Source organism: Thermobia domestica, chromosome 13 (assembly GCF_964235325.1).
Source record: "Thermobia domestica chromosome 13, izTheDome1.hap1.1, whole genome shotgun sequence".
Taxonomy (NCBI): Eukaryota; Metazoa; Arthropoda; class Insecta; order Zygentoma; family Lepismatidae; genus Thermobia; species Thermobia domestica.
Window position 1 is genome coordinate 172,497,826 of NC_137466.1, and position 24,870 is coordinate 172,522,695.

Here is a 24,870-nt window from a genome sequence, read left to right on the forward strand (position 1 = left end):
ATATATCTACAATCATGTTTATGAACAACGGCACAGTCTTGAAAAAATGAAAATTACTGTTCCAAGTTCCTTAATGTTCTTTGAAATGCTAATTCATTTATTTTGATTCACCCGTGCCGCAACTGCACCGATGCCACTCGTATAGGACTTCTCAAACATTCCTCGTATGCACAACTTATAAAATTTTCAAAATCACCCTCAACCTTTTATTTTCATTTGGAACATCAGCTAAACAAGGTCTCTCCAAGGTCACCATCAAATCATTAACGCATTCTGGAGTGAGCCGGCACTATTCGAAAGTTAAAATTCTATTCATTGTTGAAAATGATCTCTCCACTGAAGTGGTACCGATTGGAAGAAGCAGTTTTGTTTCCAGAACTGACAAATTAGTAAACATAATGTATTTATTTTCGTTACAGGAAAGTTTCAATAAGAAATCCGTTGAAGAAAGTTCTTTCAATCGTTTGAGAGTTCTATATTCAAATTGGACTTCTTCGCACAAAACATGAAATACGTGAAAAATTCCCTGTTCAGGCTCGAATGAAAGCAGAAGTTTGGAGGGTTGTTACAGAAAGTTTATGGAAGGGGGGGGTCTGGCGGAATCCCTGCAGACGATTTAATAGTTTCTTTAATCCATCAGTAGATCAGTTGAAAATTCAGTGATATACAAAGAAATCAGTACGGTTGGCAACACAGGCTGTACTCATTACATTTTCACTTTCTTGCAAGTGTTGCCAACTCCTTCCAGCAAGTTGGCAATTTTCCAGCATTTCTTTTTTCCTTCTCTTTTTTCTTTTTCTTGTAATACCAATTTACAAATTGTTTGTAATACATTTCGTGCTTATACAACATGCAAAATAATATTATCAAAGTCATTTCTTTTTCAGGTTGAATATGCACATGTATGATCCACGATTAATTACATTTCTATAGTTTCCTGTTCTAAAGTGATAATACTGTAAACCAGACTATTCCACTTTTATAAAACAATCACAGCGAAAAAGAAATGTAATAACCAAGGTTCGGGTTTTTAACCCCTTAACTTACCATTTATTTTCAATATATTCGTAAAAATTGAACTTTTTAAAATAAAATTTTAATGGCTGTTGTTAATGGATGATATTGCCTATTGTAATTTTTAAGCCTATGTCCAATAATGCGGTAATAGTGCTTTAAAAATAAGTCATTTTGAAATCCCGAATAGTGTATTCATTCTGTTGAAATATGAATATACGAACTGGAAAATATTTTCTGAAGTGAGCACTTCACAGTAAATTACATAAAAAGAAAAGTCTTAGAAACTGTGCAAGAGAATATAAAGAAGGAAAATAAGCGTCCAATATTTTAACACAAGTCATTTTAAATTTCATAATAACTCTTTCGCTGCTGCTGGCAGTTTTCTCACTTTCTGATCCATTGCACTCTACACCCGCATCAAGAAAGTGTAAATTCTTTCAAGCAATCAAAAATAAATAAATAAATAAATCAGGGAGAAAAGCTAACAATCAACTGTCAATAATGAATATATATTTTTATATGTATTTTTATTGTTATATGCAGTGGCGGACGGTGGATTGTGGTTTCGGGTGTTGCAGTACAAACGATAAGAGACAGAAGAAACAAAGTTGACTCATTGTCTAATCAGCATAACTTTAGGTCCAAATGCTATCTGACATGTTAAATTTTAAAAAAATCTTTTTTAAAAAAATAAAAAATGCACAACATTTTATCCGATTAATCACCTTAATTAATTAGTAAGTTCATTCTCCTCTCTTTGATTTGAGTAAATCTCCCCAGTACATGCTGGTTGAACTCTGGTATTCTTATTGTCAGGTCTTTTTCGATGGAAAGCATAACCAATGGTAATAACCTTTCGTGGGACATTCAATTCCTTGAAAGTGTCAATTCTTTCTCGTGTGGAAAAAAACTTTTCGTCTTTTGCTGACGCCATAGGTACAGTTAATATTAATTTCAGAAGCTTTGTATATTCATTAAATATTTTTTTCTAGATTATTGCGAACGATTCATTCTAGCAAACTCAGTCCCCGACAGTGATCCGAATTCCTCTTCAGCGTTCACTGAAGAGAGTTCGTAGGAGAGATTAGTGTTATATAAAAAATGTAAATTGAACACACTTTATTCACAGTTTATCCAGGAAAATTTAAAATAAATTGAGGAAATGTATCTGGTGCAAACAACACTACTGCCATAAGATATCCTGTAAATTTAAACTGGATTTTTTGTTTTTGAACACTCTCCTGAATTGCCCTTTGCTTGTTTTGTCTAAGCCTTAATTGCAAATTTTTCCTCAGTTGAAAGCTGGTCAATGTTTTTTGTAAGTTATTTACAGAAGTTATGGTATACAATTCATTCAGAATTTGTAGGTTAATTACAGAATTAAAGCACACACATTAAAATTAAACCTAATAATTAAAAACCAAAACAGCTGATACAAAAGAGGTACTGGCAGTGGCGTAGCACACTTTTGCGGGCCCCCCCGCAAAGTATAGAGAAGGGGCCCCACTTGTAAAGCCGACACAAGTAAGGTGGAAGTTCTACTTCTTTAAAACTTTATTCATCGCAAGACTTCGGGGCCCCTATACATCGGGCCCCCCCGCACGGCGGGGGTTGCGGGGGCAGCTGCTACGCCACTGGGTATATGAATTTCGAATGTCACATATTCATACATCAACACACACACATGTGCATAAAAGAAAAACTACACTCCAAATCATCCGTCTTGGTTGTTACGCAATGCACGATGAACACAATATACTTCCACATGAGACGAAACAATGCTTACCAATGTGATATGTTCTGGAAAATAGGGATGCGCACGAGTCGAGATTTAAGCCTGTCTCGACTCGTCTCGAGAAAATGTTGTCTCGACTCGTATCTCGACTCGAAAATATGTTTCCGTCTCGACTCGAGTCTCGACTCGACATGTTCTGTCTCGACTCGACTCGAATTCGAGTCGAGACGTCTCGAAATTCGAGTCGAGCCAAAATACACGAGTTAAAATATACGCACTCATCAGCCAGAACATTATGACTATCTACCTAATTGTCAGTATGTCCACCTTTGGCACGGATAACAACGGCGACTCGTCTTGGCATGCATGCAATGATCCTTGGTAGGTCGCTGGAGAGAGTTGGACCAAATGTGCACACACAGGTCACCTAATTACCGTAAATTCCGGGGAGGGGATGATGCGCTCTAACGTCACGTGCAATCACATCCCAGATGCGTTAGATTGGGTTCAGATCCGGCGAGTTGGAGGACCAGCACATCACTTGGAACTCGCACCTATGCTCCTCGAATCACTCCATTACACTCCTGGCCTTGTGACATGGTGCATTATCTTGTCAAAAAATTCCATTACCGTTGGGAAACATTGTCGTCATTAAGGGCTGTACGTAGTCTGGAAGCAGTGTGCGACACACCTTGGCGTCATGGTGCCTTGCTCAAGTTCCACTAGACACATGGATGCTCACGTGAATGTTCCCCAGAGTTTAATTAAGCCACCGCCAGCTTGTCTCCGTCCCGCAGTACAGGTGTTAAGGAGTTATTCCCTTGCAACACGACGGATTCGCACCCTCCCATCATCATGATGAAGAAGGTATCCTGTTTCATCAGACAATGCAACGCTCTGCCACTGCGCCAAGGACCAGTGGCAATGGTCACGTGTTCGTTTCAGTCGTAGTTGCCGATGTCGTTTTGTGAACATTCGCACATGGATGGGTCGTCGGTTGCGGAGGTCCATCGTTGGGAGTGTTCGGTGCACTGTGTGTTCAGACACACTTGTACTTTGCCCAGCATTAAAGTCTGATGTTTGTTCCGCATCAGTTCGCTGCCTCTCCTGTTTTACCAGTCTGCCCAGCCTACAACGTCCGACATCTGTAATAAGGTGGGGGCGCCCAATGATATTTGATTGTACTTCTTTACCTGTAAAAATTTGAACGGTTCAGTAAGTTTGTGTAGGGTAATTAACAAGCACAGCGCAGTACACAACACGCGTTTAGGGAAACTTTGATAAATAAAGCATTTCTACAGTCCATACAGGATATTTTGGTGCTTAAGAATGGTACTCTGATTTGAGAAGAGTTTCTTTAAGTTAACTGTCATGAAATAACAGACCAACTTTTCAGTCCGGAGTGAAGTCGCCTACTTAAGCTTTCATAAAACCCGAACTTGAAACTGATTTTCTTTAACGCAGCTAAGTTGTGCTTTAATCATGAGAGAGCAGAACATGTGTTTTCTTACATCATACTCCCTCAACATCTTAAAGACAATTTCATTAATCAGAAAGGTGTAGTCCTAAACATGGAATGGTCTATAAACAGACTCTCCATCAAAAAGGCTAATTCTATTACTTATAGGATTGAATTGGTTGAATATAAGAAAATTCCTCTCACCAGAGAAGTGAAGCGCCTTCAGCAGAATCTTCGTTTGAGGTTAAGTTTCTACAAAAACAGTCGTCAAGTTCTCGCGCCGAAAACTGAGTCCAGTATTCTTTAAGTTCGCACTCAGTTGAATGCAGTCAGACTGCGGTTAAAAAAAAAAGTATTTGAACCTCGTAAACAAAGACCCTCCTTGCTCACGTTTCAAATAAGGCTCTTACTCTAAAATCCCTACGACTTGCTCCATTACTATGGAAACCAGGTATTGCTAGCAATCTTAAATAAACGTGAAAATGTCAATATCCATAAACAGACACTGTCTCCCGTGAAAATGTTAGATGTTCCCTGCTAAGAAATAACATAAGAGTAATCTATTTCTCTATCTGGGGATTGATTTACCTAATCTTAACTAGAAACAAGTCGAACTGACTCAAAATAGTTCTTAATTCCAGTCGTACACTCAGAAATAACTTATTTCAACAGATAAACTGACTGCTTTAAAGCTTGTCATAGAGAATACTGCTCCAACTTGAGACTATATATATGATATATAACAGAAAATCCATCTTTCTCGAAGCAAAACCTTTAAGCCAGAATTCCTACGCTTGAGACAATCAATGATGCCAAACACGGGCCTGAATTACGATAGATTTTTCTAAATTATGCCAGATTCTTTACTTATCTTTCCACACTAATTTTAAAGACCAGCCACCACTTATTTTCATTAAGAGGAGCTAACTGTATTCATGTACTTGTATTTAAAAACTAACTTGACTCTTACACAAACGATAAAAATGAATTAGTAAATGGCACATCATATGTATACATTCAAATTTAGTTTAAAGATATTTGAATGTGACTTAAATTTATATTTGTAAGTTTTTAGTTTATATCCGTATCAAAAACCCAGTTTATGATGGATACGCTCAAAGTAGGATCCCAAAAAAGGTAATTGGAATTTGTATCATTCTTCAGTCGAACCAGGAACTGAAACATAAAGAGTAACATTTTCTTTTTAAAGATACTTTATTAAGCTGAGTATTGTGAAAATTTATGTTAGTACCTAGGTAGAACTACCATTATACAAGCGCAATTCCACAACTTCATGTACACATTACCAAATATTGAAGCCCCTTGTGTCCATATGGTTAGCGTACGCGTCTTTGTTGCGGGAGACCCAGGTTTGATTTCCGGTGGGAACCCCTATGGTTCTGATCCCACGTTAATTTGTAAGTTCACGTCTCATATAGCCTCGATGTTAAAACGTATACTAAGCTCTAATCGAATACTAAATACAAGTATTTAAAGAAAAATGATGACGCAACAAGATGACGTAAATTTGGCTATCAAATCCATCTTGTGTTTTCAGTTATTTTCCAGTAGTATTTTTTCTAGACATCCTTTCAGAAGACAGTGATGCAAATTTCTTAACTGCGAATTCCTGTCCGAAGTCATGAAATTTTTCGATTAGACGTAAAATTTCCCACGCACTAAGATAGATACCGTAAATTTACAATATCTAGCAATAAGTAAGTTTGAAAAAATATCGCTTTAGAGGGGCTATGACGTACAGTTGAATTCATTCTCGGTGTATGAAAGGCATTATATATAATTCTGCATGACAAGATCACAAACAAAATTTAAAAATATTAGGTGCACTTTCTTTTAACAAATATTACATTTTCTGTCATGGTGTGGAAGGGGATATTAAGTTCGGCAAAAAGAAAAAAAATATTGACCTTAACACGATTCTTGTGTTGCTGTGCACCACATGTTCATTGCCACAGAAAAGATGCAGTACATTTTGCAATTCCTTTACATAGCTTGATGTTTCAAGTCTTTTGTGTGTTTCTGAAGTTCACTTTTACCACAAAAGAGCTCAATGTTAACAGGTCTTACATAGATTTGGTTCGATTCTCAACACGGACTGCAACTACACGTTAAATTGTAGATCCGAAAGCCACCCTTTGTTAAACCTCGCTTATTATCGCTCATCTTAATATATATATATATATATATATATATATATATATATATATATATATATATATAAAAGTTCACCGAGAAGCAAATGTTGCATTTCTGCCTTTCATCCTAGCACGAAACAAAACTAAACACAACTGTGACACGAAGGAGCTATTTCGAAAAGAAGTAAGCTATACTTATGTGGAAAACAACTTCATAGAGATGTGCACCAAATGATAGAAGTATGAAGTATTGTTACCACGCGGTACCACGGGGTACCACGCGGAAAACTTGGTCTATTATAATATTTGTCTCCCTCTGTTCGCTCTTTCGTATCATGCGTATCGGATGGTTTTGATATTTCTTCTGATCATTAAAATATAGCAATGATACCTGTGTGCGGGGAAAATACCCAAAAGCACCAGATAACTGTCTTTCCATTTGTTTTGGGAACAACAAATCCATTTCATGTGTGCGAGAGAAAATGAGCAGAGTGAGATCAGGTGTTTAGACACGGTCAGTTCGCAGCAGGAGTCCATGGTTAAACATTTGGCTTGCTATCTTTTCATATTGATGTGAAAACATACTCGCAAAACCTTATAAATACAAAAGACTGCACTTCAAAGCAAGTTTTAAGACACAGATAGTTCAATTGTCTCTTAACATCTTTCTTCAGAAAAAGAGTCGGTTCATTGTATTCGAATAAGGGAAGGGGAGAAAGGGTGAATTTATATTTTATAGGAGAGTAATATTGTAAGTAACATAAACAATACATACCGCTTCCGACACTGTACTGAAGCATTTCTTTTAGCGGTATATCACTAGATCTATCCTGACCCTCATCCCACCTCAAGTTGTAAAGTAAAAAGGGACAGAAGTATCCAAGATAACTGCGCACTTGAGTTTCAGTTCACAATAATAAAACTAGTGGGCAAGTAAACTGTCTTTTGAGCTAAAGAAAACGGTGCTGTTGAGAATGAATGAAATGGTGTAATTAAGTAAGTGGAAGGAAACTAAAGAACCACAAGCAAGTCCACACACACGGTGTTTCTATGCCACAAAGCCCACTTGGCACCAGCTGGGATCGAATCAGAATCTTCACACACCAAGGGTGAAAGCTGTGCCACTGAGTCACAGCGGCCCCGCGGCTAGGTCGAGTCCACTTTACCTTTATAGTATCTTACTACATAAATGTTACGATTATGAAATAGATTTTCCTTAATGAGCTGCATAAAAACAAAAGCCTTCGAAATGCATTAAATAATTAGTGCGATTTGATTGTGAACTTAATAGTTTCTGTAAATTTAAAACTGATTACAACATGAACCCGTAATTTTATTAGGTGAATATAAAATATACTCCCAACACCAAACAAAACTATTTGGAATTGTCATGAAAAGAAAGAAAGAAAAAGCAAATAGCGTTGCAAAAAGATTAGTAAGTAAGTGAAATACATTTCAGACTTGAATTTCGGAAAAGAAAAATTATAAACCCATTTCTCCTTCAGCAGTGCGCAGAATCAATGTCTAGCGAATGAACACCTCCATGATAAAGGGAGAAGTCGGTGTGAAGTCAATAACAAAAGAAAGCTAAATAAATTCATATTAAAAGTTATAACAGTGTGTAAATACGGAGACGCACCAAAGCTCGAAAACTTAATACACTATTACTCCTATGTATCAAGCAATCGTTCAGCTGTCATTTTAGAGAATAGAAATCCCAGGCTCCTGAACAACTTTGTTACTAGAGTAAAATGAGAAGTGTATTTATCTTACAGTGAACTGCTTTGATGCCAAGTGGCCTAACTCCAAAATTGAAATTTTCCAGGAGTGAAAGTTGAAGTTCAATATTTCATGGACAATCCATGTTTCTTTTATGTTGGGAACCAAAACCGTAACAACTGTACGTAGTTTATTGTTTTATGATTTAGTGTTTACAAAAATCCTTTTAAAAAATACCTATCTACAGAAGTGAAAGGTACACTCATATCCAAAATTATTGTCGCATGTCTATGAATATGTTGTTGTAGGAATATAAATTGATAACGAATTCGCCTGGTATTTCTTACAATGTTAGTATGTGTATAGTCAGCAAAAACATGTATGTGGCAAATTTCATGTCAAAAGAGCAGTAAATAAAAACAATGTAACTAAAATAAAATTTTCTTGTCCATTTAGCAATATTTTGTTTAAGTCATTCTAATTTTTGTATTTATAATTCTTTTCCTACGAAATTTACCACAAATATACATTTCCCTATTATACACATAGTATCAGTATTAAAAGTACTTTGTAAAATCATTGTCAAATTATATTCTTACAAGAAGACAGTTATAGATATGCGACAATCATTTTGGACATGAATATACCTATCTCTACTAGTTTTTGGCATCGAAGTAGTCCATTCATTGTAATATACCATGTAAAATACTCTCGTATTATAATATGTGATGTACAACAAATGTTATATTATATATTATGGACATTACGGAAATTAGAGAAGAAATATTTGGAGAGCTTCGAAATGTGGTGTTGGAGGAAGATGGAGAAGATAAAATGGACAGAGAGAGCAACAAACAGAGATGTTTTAAAATAAATAGGAGAGAAGAGGTAACTTTTAGCCACCATTCTTCGTAGAAGGGCCAATTGGATTGGACACATCTTGATAAAAATTGTCTTCTTAACACCTCCATAGAAAGAAAGATGAAAAGGAAGCGAGGAATAGGAAGAAGAAGAACACAGTTGATCCAAGATTTGAAAGATAGGAGAAAATATTGGGAGTTAAAAGAGGAAGCTGAAGATCGACAAAAGTGGAAGAAACATTTCCAGGCCAAAACCTAAAATTGAATAAAAAAATCCTCATTAGTTCCAGGAACTGCCGAAAGGCAGAATACCTAATAATAATAATAATAATAATAATAATAATAATAATAATAATAATAATAATAATAATAATAATAATAATAATAATAATAATATTCGTAAATCGTGATATGCTGCAACACATTAAAGCCCCAAAATAGGAAAGCGAATAATCCAGAAGTTATGTAGTCCTATTGCGTTCATGGGAACGAAAACACAATAATTATAATTATGCTAAATTACTATAGACTGCCAATTGTTCATTCAGAGAATTTATGAAGTTCAGTTTATCGCAATAGTTTTATACAAACTACATATAGGCTACGCATAATAGTTTTATACAAAGTAGATAATCGATTATTATTATTATTATTATTATTATTATTATTATTATCACGACATTAGTTTTAATTAACTGAATTGAGCTGAAAATTAAATCTTGATCTCGAAAGATTAACTATTAAGTTTATGCGTTCTATAATTTTCTAAAGTAATATTTCTAAATGCTGCAATTGGTTTCAAGGCTGTTTCTGAGTGAATACTTTCTTCAAAATAATATCAAAAATTATAGAAAGATTTTCGAGACATTCGAGTCGAGTCGAGATTTCCACGAGCAGTCTCGACTCGACTCGTGTCTCGACTCGATAAATCGAGTAGAGAAATACGTTTGTCTCGACTCGTCTCGAATTTTATAAAGTGTGTCTCGACTCGAATCTCGACTCGAATTCGAGTCGAGTCGAGTCGAGATTCGAGACATGTCTCGACTCGAGCGCATCCCTACTGGAAAAGAAACCTCGAAACCCGCCAGATGAAGGATCAGCATGTAACAGAAGCCAAAAAATCAAAGAACATCAAAACGAATAGCACTGCCAGTTCTACACCCAGAAATGGGCCGCGATGGTTTAGTGGTAGAGCGTTCACCTCTGGTGCTTGGGGTCCCGGATTCGATCCCAGCCCCCGCCAAGTGAACTTTGTGGTGGACAAACACCGTGTGCGTGGGTTTTCTCGGGGTTCTCCCACTTTCTTCATCCCACCATTTCATTTATTACTCATCATCACCGTCTTTTTTAGCCTAACTGGCATAACCGTGGGACGTAAAACTTAAAGATTTCATTTCATTTTTACACCCAGAAATGTTAACTGGGAGGGGTCCAATGTATTTGAGGGAGGTCCAATACGTCTATATAATATGGAACCTGTCTTATATTGCACCCGAAAAGTTGATAAGTAATTCTTACTTACTGTTACCTATATTTTTAGAAAAAATGATAGAATTATTATTTTTATAAGAAAAGAAAGAGTACATGATGAGGCGTAAAATAAAATATTTAGCGTACATCAATCATTTCTCTATTAAACAAGTATAGTTCGTTAGGAAAGTCTACAAATGTTAGTTGAGTTTCGAAATTTTTGGGATTTCCGGACCCGGTGGATCCCCCTCGTGACTACGCCCCTGAGCATTGCTAACTAGTCCCAAATTCAATCTGACGTTTCGAATCAAACAGTTTTATATGGAAAGTTATCAAGATTTAAAATACACTTATTTTATAAAAGAAATATGTATATACTAAAATACTGTCCCCAGAGGGGGGGGGGGCGATTCTACATACTGACTTATTAATATTTGATTCACAAATTACTGTAGAAGAAGCCTTCATTATCAATATAAGCTAAGAATTAACTTATAAATGCGGGTCTACTTTCATTTGTTTTCTCCTCTACTAGATATTTTCTTACTTATTTTGTAATTCTGCAATCACTTTTTTTTTTTAATTGTCATTATATTGATTTTCTTCAGTATGGCCCTGTAATTTAAAAATATGAATGCATAAAAACAAATTCCATTTGTTTGTTGCTAGTGAAAGAAAATTCAGAAATCTTATTTAGCGCGAAAAACCTTCTCGTTCACTGGAAACCGTGCTGTGTTGCACAAGCACTGCAACGACCAGTCCCTTTAACTTCCGAGATAGGGGAAAGGAGACTTAACATTTGCTCCAATTGCCGCGCTGAAGGAATCTGGTCGTTACAGCTCGCTGCAACACAATATGAATTAGAGACTCTGTGACGGATTATTTTTCGCTTTTTAAAACGGATTAACGGAACGGACAGTTACAGAAGTAAAAAATATGTTATTTAAAGTGTTATGCGAGTATTAAAAAGTATTTTTTCTGTTCTTTACTACTATTGATAATATTTTTTCTTGAAATACTTTGGTCGTTGCGCAACGCTGCAACACTAACATTAGCCGCCACTGGTTATATGTATTTTTTGTGAATATACAATATTTGGCATAATTTGAGTTCAAGTTGTCTTAAAATTCTCATAATATGCGTTCTTAGCAGGGGCGGATCCAGGAAGGGGGCGATAGGGGCGATCGCCCCCCAGAAGAGGAAACTTTTTTATTTTATATATATATAAATAAAATCCATCCCCAAGTTTGACGCTCTTAAAAGTAGCTCTAAGTACCAGTATTACAACCCACCGCCCCCCCGCCCAGAAGTCCGTCCTGGATCCGCCCCTGGTTCTTAGACCCTTGTCTGCAACCAAATACACATCTAATTGTCCCCTCACCATAATTACAGAGAAATCGGCGCCCTTGCTTGGCGCATGTTGGCAAATTCAGTTTTTGATTTGAACTCACCAGCAGTAGCCTTGGAGCACTCTGGGTATATTACTTACAGAAATATATATATATATATATATATATATATATATATATATATATATATATATATATTATATATATATATATATATATATATATATATATTGCTATCCATTTGGAGCCAGCAGCAAACAAATTAAATACACAGGTATCTCATTTAAACCAAACTATTCCATAATGTCTTAAGTTGCTTTAGTATATTTGAATTTGGAATTTTGCAGAACATGCTGAATATACAATGGGTAAAAAAAGTATTTGGACAGCTAGACCTAGGATGAAAACACAAGAAAGTACGTATATGCATATCAGTATAGAGCAAAATATTATTAGGTCATTAACACCAGAGGTATGATAGTTTGTGTCGCCTATTGAGTACTGTCATATACTCCACCTGACAACCGTGGGTGAAGGAAAAGGAAAGAGGTAGGTAGGAGGGTAGCAAAAAAAAAAAAAAAGTATTTGGATCAGCAGGTGTATGAAAGTGACTCACACAGTAAACACAAGCAAGACAACATACCACGACGACGGAATCATGTTCCATACAGTCAAATAAGTGAGTTCGAACGTGGTCTATTGTGGGCTTTAGAGATGCTGGTTGATCCTTTCGTCGAATCGGCAACCACGTTGGCCGTGATGCATCTGCGGTGCAGCGGTGTTGGCAGCGATGGATAACAACCCATTCCCACACCCGCAGAGAAGGTTCTGGACGTCCTCGTAGCACAGATGTGTGCCAATACCGGCGTATTGTAAGGGCGGCATTAGCAGACCGCACAACTACCACGTCCAACATTCGAGCAAATGTGGCCCCTGAAGTTTCCACACGCACTATTGGGAACAGATTACTAGCGGCGGTACTTCGGACATACACAGCAGTTGCCCGTCTGCCACTGATGCCATATCATTACCGTACACGGTTGGCCTGGTGTCAGCAAAGGAGTAGCTGGAGAAAGGAATGGCGTTCCGTTGTGTTCAGCAATGAAAGCCGATTCTCTCTCTATGCAAGTAATAGTAGAATGCGAGTGCGATGTCGACCTGGAGACCGTCTGCTCCCACAATGCGTGCGTGCAAGACGCAGTGGTCCCACCCCAGTTGTTATAGTGTGGGGCGCGATCAGCTACAACTCTCGCTCAACTTTAGACTTTGTGAATGGGACATTGACAAGCACCTCTTACGTGCAGCAAGTGGTAGAACTGGTTTTACTGCCTTTCTTGAGACAGGAAAGTGCTGTACTCTTTTAGCAAGACAATGCCCGGCCACATACTGCCCGTGCAACAGAACGTGTTCTGCAATGTGTGTCCCGACTTCCCTGGCCAGCATGGTCCCCAGATTTGTATCCTATCGAACATGTATGGGACATTATGGGTCGACAACTGACAACTGCTCCACGTCTACCTACAACTGTTGCTGATTTGCGCGACCAGATCCAGCAGGCATGGCAGAATGTACCGCAAGACTGTATCCGTCATCCCTATGATCGAATGCATGCAAGAATCCGTGCCTGTATTGCGTGCCTCGTGGGAGTATACACGGTACTAAAGCAGTGGTGCCCACCCCCCCTTATGTCCATGACGCACCCCCCCAATTGTCTATCCGTAGGTGTTCTTCCATGAAAAAATCTTCTTTTCGATTAATTTTACCCCTCCCATCAAACATATTTATATAGATTTTTAACCCCCCCAAATATTTCAATGACGCAGTTTGCGTCATAGCCCCCCTTGTGGGCACCCCTGACTAAAGTGGTGGTGATAGTGTGATGATAGACGTGCCGTTCACAAAACAATGTACAGAAGGAGTTAATATTGTAATCATCTCATATTCGTACCATGTACAGTATGTGGAATAAATGTGCTTCAGATTGGAAAACAATTTCGTGGTGTTGCAATTTTATTTTCCAGTAGTGCAAGCTTTTGATCGCATTAGATATTATATGAACAAAAGCTTGCTTTTACAGGTTGTAGAAGTTAGTTCTATGAAGGGATACCTTGTTTATGGGGTTGCCACCTGTTTCGATTTTGTCGAGACAATCTCGATTTCGGTACTTTAAAATGTTCAAGTTCTATGTTAATTGATGGAGTTGGTAACTATTATTATTAGTAGTATTATCTGTAAGTTTTACGTCCCGCGATTGTGCCGTGGTGATAATGAGAATGAAAGAAATGATGGAATGAAGAAAGTAGGAGGAAACAGGACTACTCTGAGAGAACCCATGTACACAATGGTTATTCACCACAAAACCTACTTGGCAAAAGGTGAACATTCTACTACTGAGCTACGGTGGTCTCCATAGTATCACTATAATTTTAATTAAGTTTCCACATTATTATACAGAGCCTTGAAAATAAGACGGAACTTCACAACAGCGGAAGGCGGATAGCAGTGAGTTTACATTACATAGACTAATATACAGTAAAAATAGCTGTGGTAATATAACACAATAGCTCTGTATTATTTAAGTTGAGTTAAAAGTTGACACATATTTGGTGATACTTCAACTCTGAAGTAGGGATGGCCAATATTTTCTGTTATCGGAAATTTCACTATCCGGATTTCGGAAAAATCTGGAATTCAGAAAAATTCCGGAATTTTTCTGATTTTACTTTCCGGATTCTGGAATTGGCCATCTCTACTCTGAAGTAAATTGTTAAAACGGTATTGGTTAAACCAGCTACCTCCCCTGCTTACCTGGAGAATAAAATGATTTTAATAACACTTTATTCGAGTTTTTTTTTTTTTTGGTACAGAAGCCAAAATACTACTTTTACAAAAATCGAAAACGGATGGCAGTACTTCTACTAATATAAATTTTGTCAGAAAATTCATACCTCACAGAAACTATAGTCGTGGAAGTTCAGCCAATATAGTGCGTTGTTCATTATTTAGTGTAATTGTCAAATATAGCGCATAAAGCTTTGCTCATAGTTAGTGTAATAGAAATTCTGTATGTCAGTTACTTAGAAATTTATTATATATTTCAAGGCAATGTGCAGGCTTTAAAAAAGATAGGCAGAAGATTTAATCGTTATTAGCCTTATTAAAAGATGTTTTAACATGTGGTTTGTGTCGTACTAAGAGTAAGACTAACTTCTCTATTTAGAAACACATTGCTCATTTTATCCATGATTTATATCGAAAAAGGCCAGCCACGATTTTCCATAGGGATGTCACGGTAACATCGTTTTAGCTCGATTTCTCCTAATATGTTTCGACAACCTTGAGGAAAATTGTGGTTGGATAGCCTTTTTCGATATAAATCGTGGATATTATAAGCAATGTTTTTCTATCGGAAGTATAAATAGATCTGTCGTAATAAAAATGTTTCTTAAGATTTTTCTTGAGATGTGATCAGAAAAGATTTTGAGACTTTCAGACAAGTTTTCGATCTTGCTAACTCATTGCCATTAAAGTTGACAGCAGGAATGGTTCAATATTTTCTACAAGACAGGAATAGCAGTCTTGAGCAAGATCCATTTTCGCTAAGAAATTCTCAAAACATGTGTATGAATAAAAATTGTCTCAAGACGAAAATTTTATCAAAGATTACGTTTTATTCAAGACAAGATCTCAAGCGTATCATCCATGAATACAGCCCTAAATATCGAAGTTAACATTGGTCAAACTATTAGTACGACGCTAATCACACGTGAAAGCGTCTCTGGATTCGGCTGTGCGTGTGACTCAACTATTGTATCCAATGTAATTGTGATGTCAATGAATTTAATGTCATCTTCTTATGATATACCTCATTATATTCATTCTTCAATTATCTGTATTTGTATATAAGGACGATTAATACTATATCTTGCACTGTTTTGTAAATGTTTCTTTCCTCATAAGTATTAATATTTACTTATTTGTAAACAACACTGCAGACAACAAATATCTATATAGTTAGGAAAAAAGGATTTTTGAAAACGGATCCATCGCAATATCAATTACTGCGGAGCTTAAATACAAGAAAAACGTACGAAGATTTCTAAAGCAGGTGTATTGGATGTCCTGCCCACACGAAGAACCTCTCATAATGAAAAGGGATGAACTGAACTGAAAGACGAAGAGTTAAGCTTTCTCTTCTGTCTAGTGGCTACTCGGGTGCCTTTGGTTCCCGGTCCGATTCTCAATAGGAGAGCACAAAAACTTAATTTCATCATTATTCACTTTCAGTAACTATCCTTCTTCTTTAGTCCAAAGAGCATAATCGTGGTATGTTAATCCAATTTCACATTGTTTGAAGAAGTAAGTGAACTAGCTTTCTATGAGTAGAATTTGTTTAAAGACAACCTCAAATACATGTTATTAGTTACATTTGATTATCGATCTTGTTTATTTCGAGTCTGTGTAGAGGGCCGCGGTGGCACAGTGGTAGAGCATTCACCTCTGTTACATGGGGTCCCTGGTTCGATCCCAGCTCACGCCAAGTGTGCTTTGTCGTGGACAAACTCCATATGCGTGGGTTTTCTCGGGGTAAGGTTCTCTCGTTCCATTCATTCTCGTCATCACCATTTCTTTTAACTTGTACGGCAAAACTTTGGAACATAAAACTGAAAGATTTAATTTAGTTTAATTTTTTTTAATATCTTGAAAGTAGAAATAGGCATTTAAGGGCAAATCAATTTTTCTTTGATTTGTGAATTAGGTTAATTTCGCGAGAATTTACGATATAAAATTTACATATATATTTCAAGCTTAAAATATGTGGGTAGGTGAAAGTGAATAGTACATTTGTCCTGTACACTTTATGCATAGTGTAACCTGAGTAATTGCAGCGACATAAATATGCTAGTTGTCGCCTGGGGCAAGAACTCGCCTTAGCGCTTCCCTGACCAATCAAATCAAAACGCTCACTCCCCTAAATATTTGCCCAATTTTTCGCCCTCCCAATCTGGCGCCTAGGACACAAGCCCCGTTTGCTCCCTCTAGTGACGTCACTGAATAATTGTGATCTTTATTATTTAAATTATATTTCACGAAATAGAAATTTAAAGTGGAAGAAAATATATATTGGCTGTGGTGGTGCAAAGTTAATTTCTTAAAAAAATAGTTCGTAATAATTTGATTAAGCACGTTTACTTTTTGTACCTGGAATAATTAAATATTACGTACAGTAAGAAGCTTCAATAACAAGTATAGTAACATGATCTAAGCCTGTTTTTATAATCGAAAAATGAAAAGAATATGTTGTCACCCGATTCAGTCACGGGTGACAATTAAAATTTTTGTGGCAAAAATGACTTTGCTTTAACGTAGGTTGTAGAAAGCAAATTATTGTACTTTCAGTTTTACAATATGTCTTCTAAAAAAAAAAAAAAAAAACCCTCTGTATTTGCTTATACCCAGATAACCCCTAAGACTTCCAATACATATTAGGGCACCACTTACATTTCCACAGAAAAATAGCGTGTGGTCGTTTTTAGTGGGTAGAGCTTAAAGGGCTTCAAATTCCTTTTATTTAGTTAATATTGCATGCATAAAAGAAATAAATATATTTATATTCCGCACGCTGTTCTTTGGAAGTATTAAAATTAATAAAAAAACATTGAAAATTTATATCATACCAGTTAGTTTAATGTCTCTTTTCCTTTTTTTAATATTCTATGTGGTGGATAGCATCGTGTTCGTGGGTTTTCTCGGGTTCTCCCATTTCTCCCACATTCTCATTCCCCCGATTTTCCATAATCATTCATTTGCCTTAATCATCCATCTCCCTTTGGTTAACAGGCATAACCAGGGCCCCATTAACTCATCTGAAGACCCGGGGGTTGAAAAAATATATGGCCCCTGCTTTCACGTAATACATTTCTGTGAAAGCACATTAGGAAAGTTAATTGAATATATTTCATATTTCTGGTCATATTTTATCTTATGATGATGATTGTATCTTGTGTAAATAGTCTTACAAGGAGAAGGCACACTTTAGTAAGTGAACTTCAGAACTATTTTTTGCGAGGTGGTAGTGCACATTTAAAGAGTTAATATTACAAACTGGGAGAGCACAATGGGCAAAAATGACGAAGAAAAACTTCTTAAAGTTTTCTACTCGACGCATATATCGTAAGAATCAGCGACTCAAGTGCAAAGGGTCCCGGGTTCGTTCGGGTCAAAAACAAAACAAGGAAAGACTCAAACGGGATTCGAACCCGGGATCCTGTGCATATGAGTTGCAAACTTTACTCAGTCTGCCACGCCATCAGTTGATAAACTTGCGCGTCGAACAGTATTATATAACGAGTAGAAAACTTTTGAAGACGGTTTTTCTCCCTTATGTGTGCCCATTGCGCTCTCCCAGTTTGTAATATTAACTCTTTAAATGTGCATTACCTCCTCGCAAAAAATGGCCCCGAAGTTCACTTACCAAAGTCTGCCTTCTCCTTGTTAGACATGCCAGATGAGATATTTTGGTCAGAGTGGAGGCCCCCGTCCACCTAGAGGTCCAGAGCTACAGCCCCCCTTAATCCGGCTCTGGGCATAATCATGGGACGTTGAGCTGAAATATTTCATTTTTTCTAAATTTGGTCACCAAAACACTACCCGTATTTTATGCAAGATCTTCAAGCTAATAACTCACTCACTCTATGCAGTGTTAAATTCAGACATTTTCACAAGGGAGGTAATGTGAACTCTTCGGGGGGAGGGGGTGTTTTTCTGTACTTTTGCAAGAAAGCAGCATATTTAACAATTCCATTTGCATGCACATCTTACCTAATTTTGAGACTAATTGTGGGTAAATATTCAATGTAAGATTATAATTTTAAAAAAACAATCGTTTAATTTTACCTAATACATTAAATAATTATAAAGACTGGAAAAAATACTTTTAGACCAAACATTACTTGCTATTTAAAGTAGTTATTTTTATTTCTTATGTACAGTAGTTAGTATTTGTTATTAATGTAGAAATTTGGTAAAAGAAGATTTAAAATAACTCAAATATTTTAATTTTCCTAAAACAAACACACACAGAAACGTTTAACAAAAAGTTCTCATTCTAAATAAAACATATTGGCCTTGGCTTCTTCGCTGCATACACATCAATAACTTTGCTCACGAAATCTTCAGTAGGATCTTCGTCACGTTCAATAGCTATCTTTCACTGATATACTACTATTTTATTGATAAAATCCATATAAATTTCGAACCACGGGGCATAAGCGTTCCTCCCTGATTCCTCTGAATCTCACCCTCTGATTTCAATTTAGTTAAAGATAAGTGTGTTTACTTTAACAATCTTAAAACACACTTAGCTTATGTCTGTTACTTCCGATGCGAAAAATGGGATTTAGTTCGCTCTATTTCAAATAATACAAGAACTATTAGCTTTCAAGAACTGAAGTCTGCAGACATCAGAGATCATATGCAGTGATCGAAGGATCTTCCCTATCTTTCCTTTCCTATCTCAATCTGTGCTAGTACTATCTACTAATATAGTATAGGGCGAGAGTATAGTACCTATTAAAATACAAAACTTTCATCAACAGTTGACAATTTCATGTTCTAACTCGCACATAGCGTATAGAAACACAGGCTCTATTAACTATTTGGTATTTATCTTATATGTTACATGCTTAATATTTATATAGAATGGGTCTGCGTCATTTATATGTATATTGAGAGATCGGACTTCGTCTGCACGTGCATCGAAAGAAAAGCAAATAATTGGGTGAAGCAATTTCTACCTTCTGTGATTGTAATTTTGAGTTTCCCCGGGGGGAATGAATTTTCTTCTTGAGGAGATTCCTTCCGGGCTACCGCTGAATTGATACCTGACTCTATGGTCTATGGCAGTGGTTCTCAAACTTGTTGTTACCGCGACCTACATTAAATATTAAAAAGTACTTTGTGGCTTACCTACTTTTATTCAAATAGATATTGTCATTCTACGAAATGGTGGTATTTCAAACCAATTAAATTTTGTAAATAATATTTCTAATTTTTTCATATAAAGGTAACACAGAGCTAATGCATGCCCTACCTCATAACAGATTTTGACTCATCCATTCTCTTTCCATCCTAACCCAGCATCTGTACTGACTGTACAACATGACAGGGCTCTGAGTAACCACTCACTCTTTACATCATTAATAAACGCTTTCAATATTCGTTTTCTGAATTGACTTATGATACTTTACAATATATGTTTCTTCTTCAAAATAAAATTTTCACAATTGAAAGTAAAAACTTTCCGCGACCCACCAAAGAAACGGCCCGCGACCCACCAATGGGTCGCGACCCACACTTTGAGAAACACTGGTCTATGGAACTCGAAGGTTCAATGCTTCATTCACAAAAGCTCTCTACCGACTTCTACCCTTAGCCAACTGGATCCAGTTTCTACTTTGTATTCCTATTTCTGCAAGATCCATCATAATATTATTATCCCATCTTCGCCTAGGTCTTCCTAATGGTCGTTTTCCGATTGGTCTTCAAGTTAAGACTTTGAAAGCGTTTTTACTTTCTTCCATAAGCGAAAATCAAGGTAAGTAAATTAAAATGCCTGCAGTTTTACTATATGGATCCATAGTATTAGTAGTAGTAGTTGGAGGAGTGGAAGTAGGAGTAGGAACGGGTTAGAAGCCCCGCAGGGTTTGTTGGGTTTTGTTCTCGACATAAAATGGGCAAATTAATCTGTGGATCCGTATAGTAAAACTGCACTAAAAATGTAAAATGAAGAAATGGGGAGTAAATAAGGGATGATAAAGAATGGAAGCATTAATAGGGATCAAAGATTGACAGGCATAGAGTTCTCTGTTCATTTGCGTACGTCCTCCGTGCTCTTACCGGTGAGCAATACCATTGTGTATGTTGTAAAGAGATCTCCGGATGAGAAGCAAAAGATAAAGGAAATATTTCACTGTCACCGTCTAGATTTAATTTTACCACACCATACTGTCCACTGTTGTAATCTTGTTTATCGGCGGGTAGTATGATTGTAAATAGTCGTTTCTCGTTCGTCGATACGGTTATTGTCAAATTGCTTATTCTTAAGTAAAGTGAAATAACAGTCATCATTTATATAATACTCGTCAGTATTTCAGTGGAAAAGTGTTGAGTATAGCGTAAGTTTACAGATACATAAACATGAACAATCTTTCGTGTAAAGATTTGCAATGTTCGAAATTGAGATTGCACTCTTGTGGTCCAGGTGAAGTTTAGGAGAGTCACAAAAACTCTGGGTGGGTAAACTTTACAAGGCTTTTGTGTCGCAGAGTAGCTCCAGTATTTTCAGGCATAAAAACATGAACATTTTGTCATTTATCAGGAAATTTATTGTCACTACCTTACAAAGTATCTGTGTATGTTTTAAAAAGATTCCTCGGTGCACATTCACTTTAAGAAGATTTTACCATGTGGCATGTAAATGCTAAGTTAGGAAGTATATCATAAAAACTAGGGTTATAGTTAAGGAGCCGTACTTCCCATTTAGGAAAGGACGAGAAACGCCATACTTTCAGAAATTATTCAATGACTATCTAGGATGTTAAAAAGTAGGTAATAGACTGAGTTCTTGCCCTTGTACTTAGGGTGTTTAGGTAGTGCAACAGTAAGATGTATCCTCGTGCACGGGAGATGAGAAGTAGCTGTTCTTAACTATTACCAAAACTAGTAAAAAAAAACAAAACTAATCTGTATTAGGTGGCCACTAAAAAGCACGAATGATATTTAACCAAGTTAGGGCAGGAGCGCAGTAGGGGAACCAAGTGTAGCGAAAGAGTGTGTCTATATGGAGCAGACGCGTCAGCGATGGAGAGTACGCGCGTAAACAAGTATGTTGCTAAAAACACTAGGCTGTCTTAAGTAAGTTGATTTCTTGACACATTCACTGCGATTACTTCCATTTAACTTCGTGGTACAAAACTTTAGTACTCTAATAAATATTGTTCTATGTGCTCCACAATAACTGCGATGCTAATACCAACTGGGCAGTAGTTATGTAGAGTATGATCCATGTCGCGGAAAATTACATTTCGGCGATAAGTCCAGGTTTAGTTTCCATGTAGGTGTCTTGTTGCATACACACCGGACCCACTTTACACATATTTTTCTAGTCCGATAGTTTCTTTAATTTGGCAATGTTATAAAATCTTCAAAACAGTGATGTTTCGATTTAATTGTTTTTCTTCTTTTATTGCAGGTGATAGCGTCTGAAACAGTGAGAAAATGAGTATAAATATTCAGACACTTGATGGATTTCCTCCCCCACCTCCTATGGGAAGCATATATGTTTGTGAAAAGTACGATCGCATGGAGGTAGCGGAAATCGAAGATGCAAATGTTTCTGTTTTTACAAATGCAGTAAGTGTCTGTGGTATAGTAATATGCTCTTGGGTACATAGTTCAAAACTCAAAATCTTATTTTGTATCCCCAGCTTCTAATTTTCTGTAGGACATTGTCTCATTTCATAGTATTTCAGTTCTCTCTGAAACCGTGTTAACACGCAGATATGACATAGGCCGGAATCTGTTTGTAATTACATTAAATATATAATTCCGTACAACATGAATATATAGCCCAAGATATAGACACTAAAGTAAGTACACATGAAAGTTTGAACTCAAAACTTACAAGTGTTGAGCAGAATTGACAGAGTTCATTACGGAATATTTAGGGTCGTTTTTCTTTTGCAGATTACGAAATTATATACCTAATGAAATCATAAAGAGATTCCGGCTTATGTCAGATCTCCGCGTGAACACGGTTTAAGAGAGAATTGAAATTCTGTAAAGTGGGTCCTAAAGACAATCAACAGCTGGAAATACAAGGTAAGATTTTGTGTCTAAGATATAGTTTGATTCTTATTGGCAATGTCATAAATTCTCATATCAAATAACAATGAATATTCGAACACTTTACACTTGATGACATTTTTATCACGTTTAACAAATCTTGTACCCATAAGTACACTTTATGTATTCATTCAAGATACATTATTTGCTTCACATCCAGGCATATATTTTTTTTTTCAGCCTTTCATGAATCTTCATATATTTTACATTTGAAATAAGTCATTCTTAATTTTGTATTTCTTGCACTGTTCACGATCTATTTCTTGATATGAAAATAGCAAATTAGTCCGTATTAGATGTATGTTTTTTTTTATGACACATACTTTGCGTCAATATTGACTTAATCATATAAAGGTATGTTTGTAAAATAGCATAAATGCCTGATACAGACGGGTAGAGTATTAATTTCTCTCACATGTAATACATAAAATGTGTATGTGTTCATTTGAATTCACCACCATCATTTTTACTATTTTTTGCATTGGAATATTATTTTTATTATATTACTAGTGTTTCATAATTTCACATGTTCTGGCAAGTTTTTTTTTTTTTTTTTTTTTTTTTTTTTTTTTTTTTTTTAAACAATATCTTGTATGGATCGCTAATAGGTAAAAATGGAGAACTTCATTCTGATCTGCTGCGAAAAAGAGTCTCAAATGTTGGAGAAGAGATGACATTAAAAATTTACATCGGGTGTTTTAAAAATGGCGCCCATGGACAACAGAGCGCCATTACTCAGGTCAAAATAAAGCGAAAACGGTTTGTAATGGTATACCTCCGAGGTCTCCTTCAGTCGCTATTGGGGATCAAAATTTCACTATGTGACAATGTAGTAGATTAATTTAGAACCATTAGCATTGCTCCTCGTATCCATCAAGGAGTTACAGCGATTGTTACGCTAATAATAATAATGGGTGCTATTGTCAACGTCTATCGAATCGACTTTAACTGTCATCTGGAAAAAATCGCTGAAACTATTTGATGGATTGGTAGATCTTTTGTGAGGTTCTTTATCTGCGACGTTGCCACATTGTGCAGTTCGCATCTGCAGACAAGGACCCAAAAGGTAGGTATATATATATATATAAACTTAATTTTGACTTGTGGTTCGTGAGCGCCAGTTTTAGAACACCCAAAGATTCTACTCATGTACGACCAATGTAAGAGGTTTTTTTTTTTTTTTTTTTTACAACCTCTGGTACATCGGGTCCCTGGTTCGATGCCAGCTCGCGCCAAGTGAGCTTTGTGGTGCACAAACACCGTGTGCGTGGGTTTCTCGGGGTTCTCCTATTTCCTCTCACTTCTTTCATTCCATCATTTCATTCATTTCTCATCATCGCCGTCTCCCTTAGCCTGGCTGGCATAATCGTGGGACGTAAAAGTTAGAGATTTCATTTCTTTATTATTATTATTATTATTATTATTATTATTATTATTATTATTATTATTATTATTATTATTATTATTACAAGTACCACATTCGAAGTTCTTACGCATGTGTGAGTGTCATCGTTAGGAGAACAGAAATAACTTCATATACAATGTGCTGTTTAACTGTACATTTTGTAAACATATCCACTATATAATTAAGTAAATAACATTTTCTAGCGTAATAAAAATTCTCAGTTAAAATTGGCAACAAACGACATAATTTTAGCACCATAAAAATTTGTTTTTCTTGATTTCTCAAAAAATCATGTCATTTTTTTCAGCTTGATGTCTTCTATCGTCTGATATATATTTATCAATTTTAGACGTTATTTTAATTAAATAGAAACTACAGTTTGAAGAAGAGTTAATTAAAATTTTTGGGCTATATCTCATTAATCATACTATGCATGGTCATTTTGTTAGAATCATAATGAAGAACTTGCTCAAAGTATAATTCACCGTCAGTTGTACTGACCTTAATAGATAGCGTGATTCTCGTACAGCATTAGTTGTTAGGTTTTTAAACAATTTCGTTTTTCTTAACTTTCTCGGAAACTACGGATCATCTTTTCCATTTAACCACATCTTTTTGTTCAGCCTAATATCTATCAATTAGTGTATTCTCATATTTGAACATTTTTTTTTTTCTGTTAAACGCTAATTATATTGTCGATTTTATTTACAAAGAATGAGCACAGCTAGAAAAGGCATTTTAGATTGATCATTCAGCAAGTTAAATGAGTTTTAAGAAGGGGAATGTACTTATTTT

At 36.1% G+C, this 24,870-nt stretch overlaps 1 protein-coding gene across 1 annotated transcript in view; it reads left to right on the plus strand.

The window, feature by feature from the left end:
• Positions 1 to 20,765: 20,765 nt before the first annotated feature.
• Positions 20,766 to 24,870, plus strand: part of LOC145668758 (aladin-like) — a 38,434-nt gene continuing 34,329 nt past the window's right edge. Inside the window, exons 1-2 of the mRNA XM_081736904.1 lie at positions 20,766 to 20,941; positions 22,018 to 22,178. Coding sequence (XP_081593030.1) covers positions 22,044 to 22,178 — 135 coding nt within the window. The 5' untranslated portion in view covers positions 20,766 to 20,941; positions 22,018 to 22,043. The remainder of the gene's footprint in view (positions 20,942 to 22,017; positions 22,179 to 24,870) is intronic.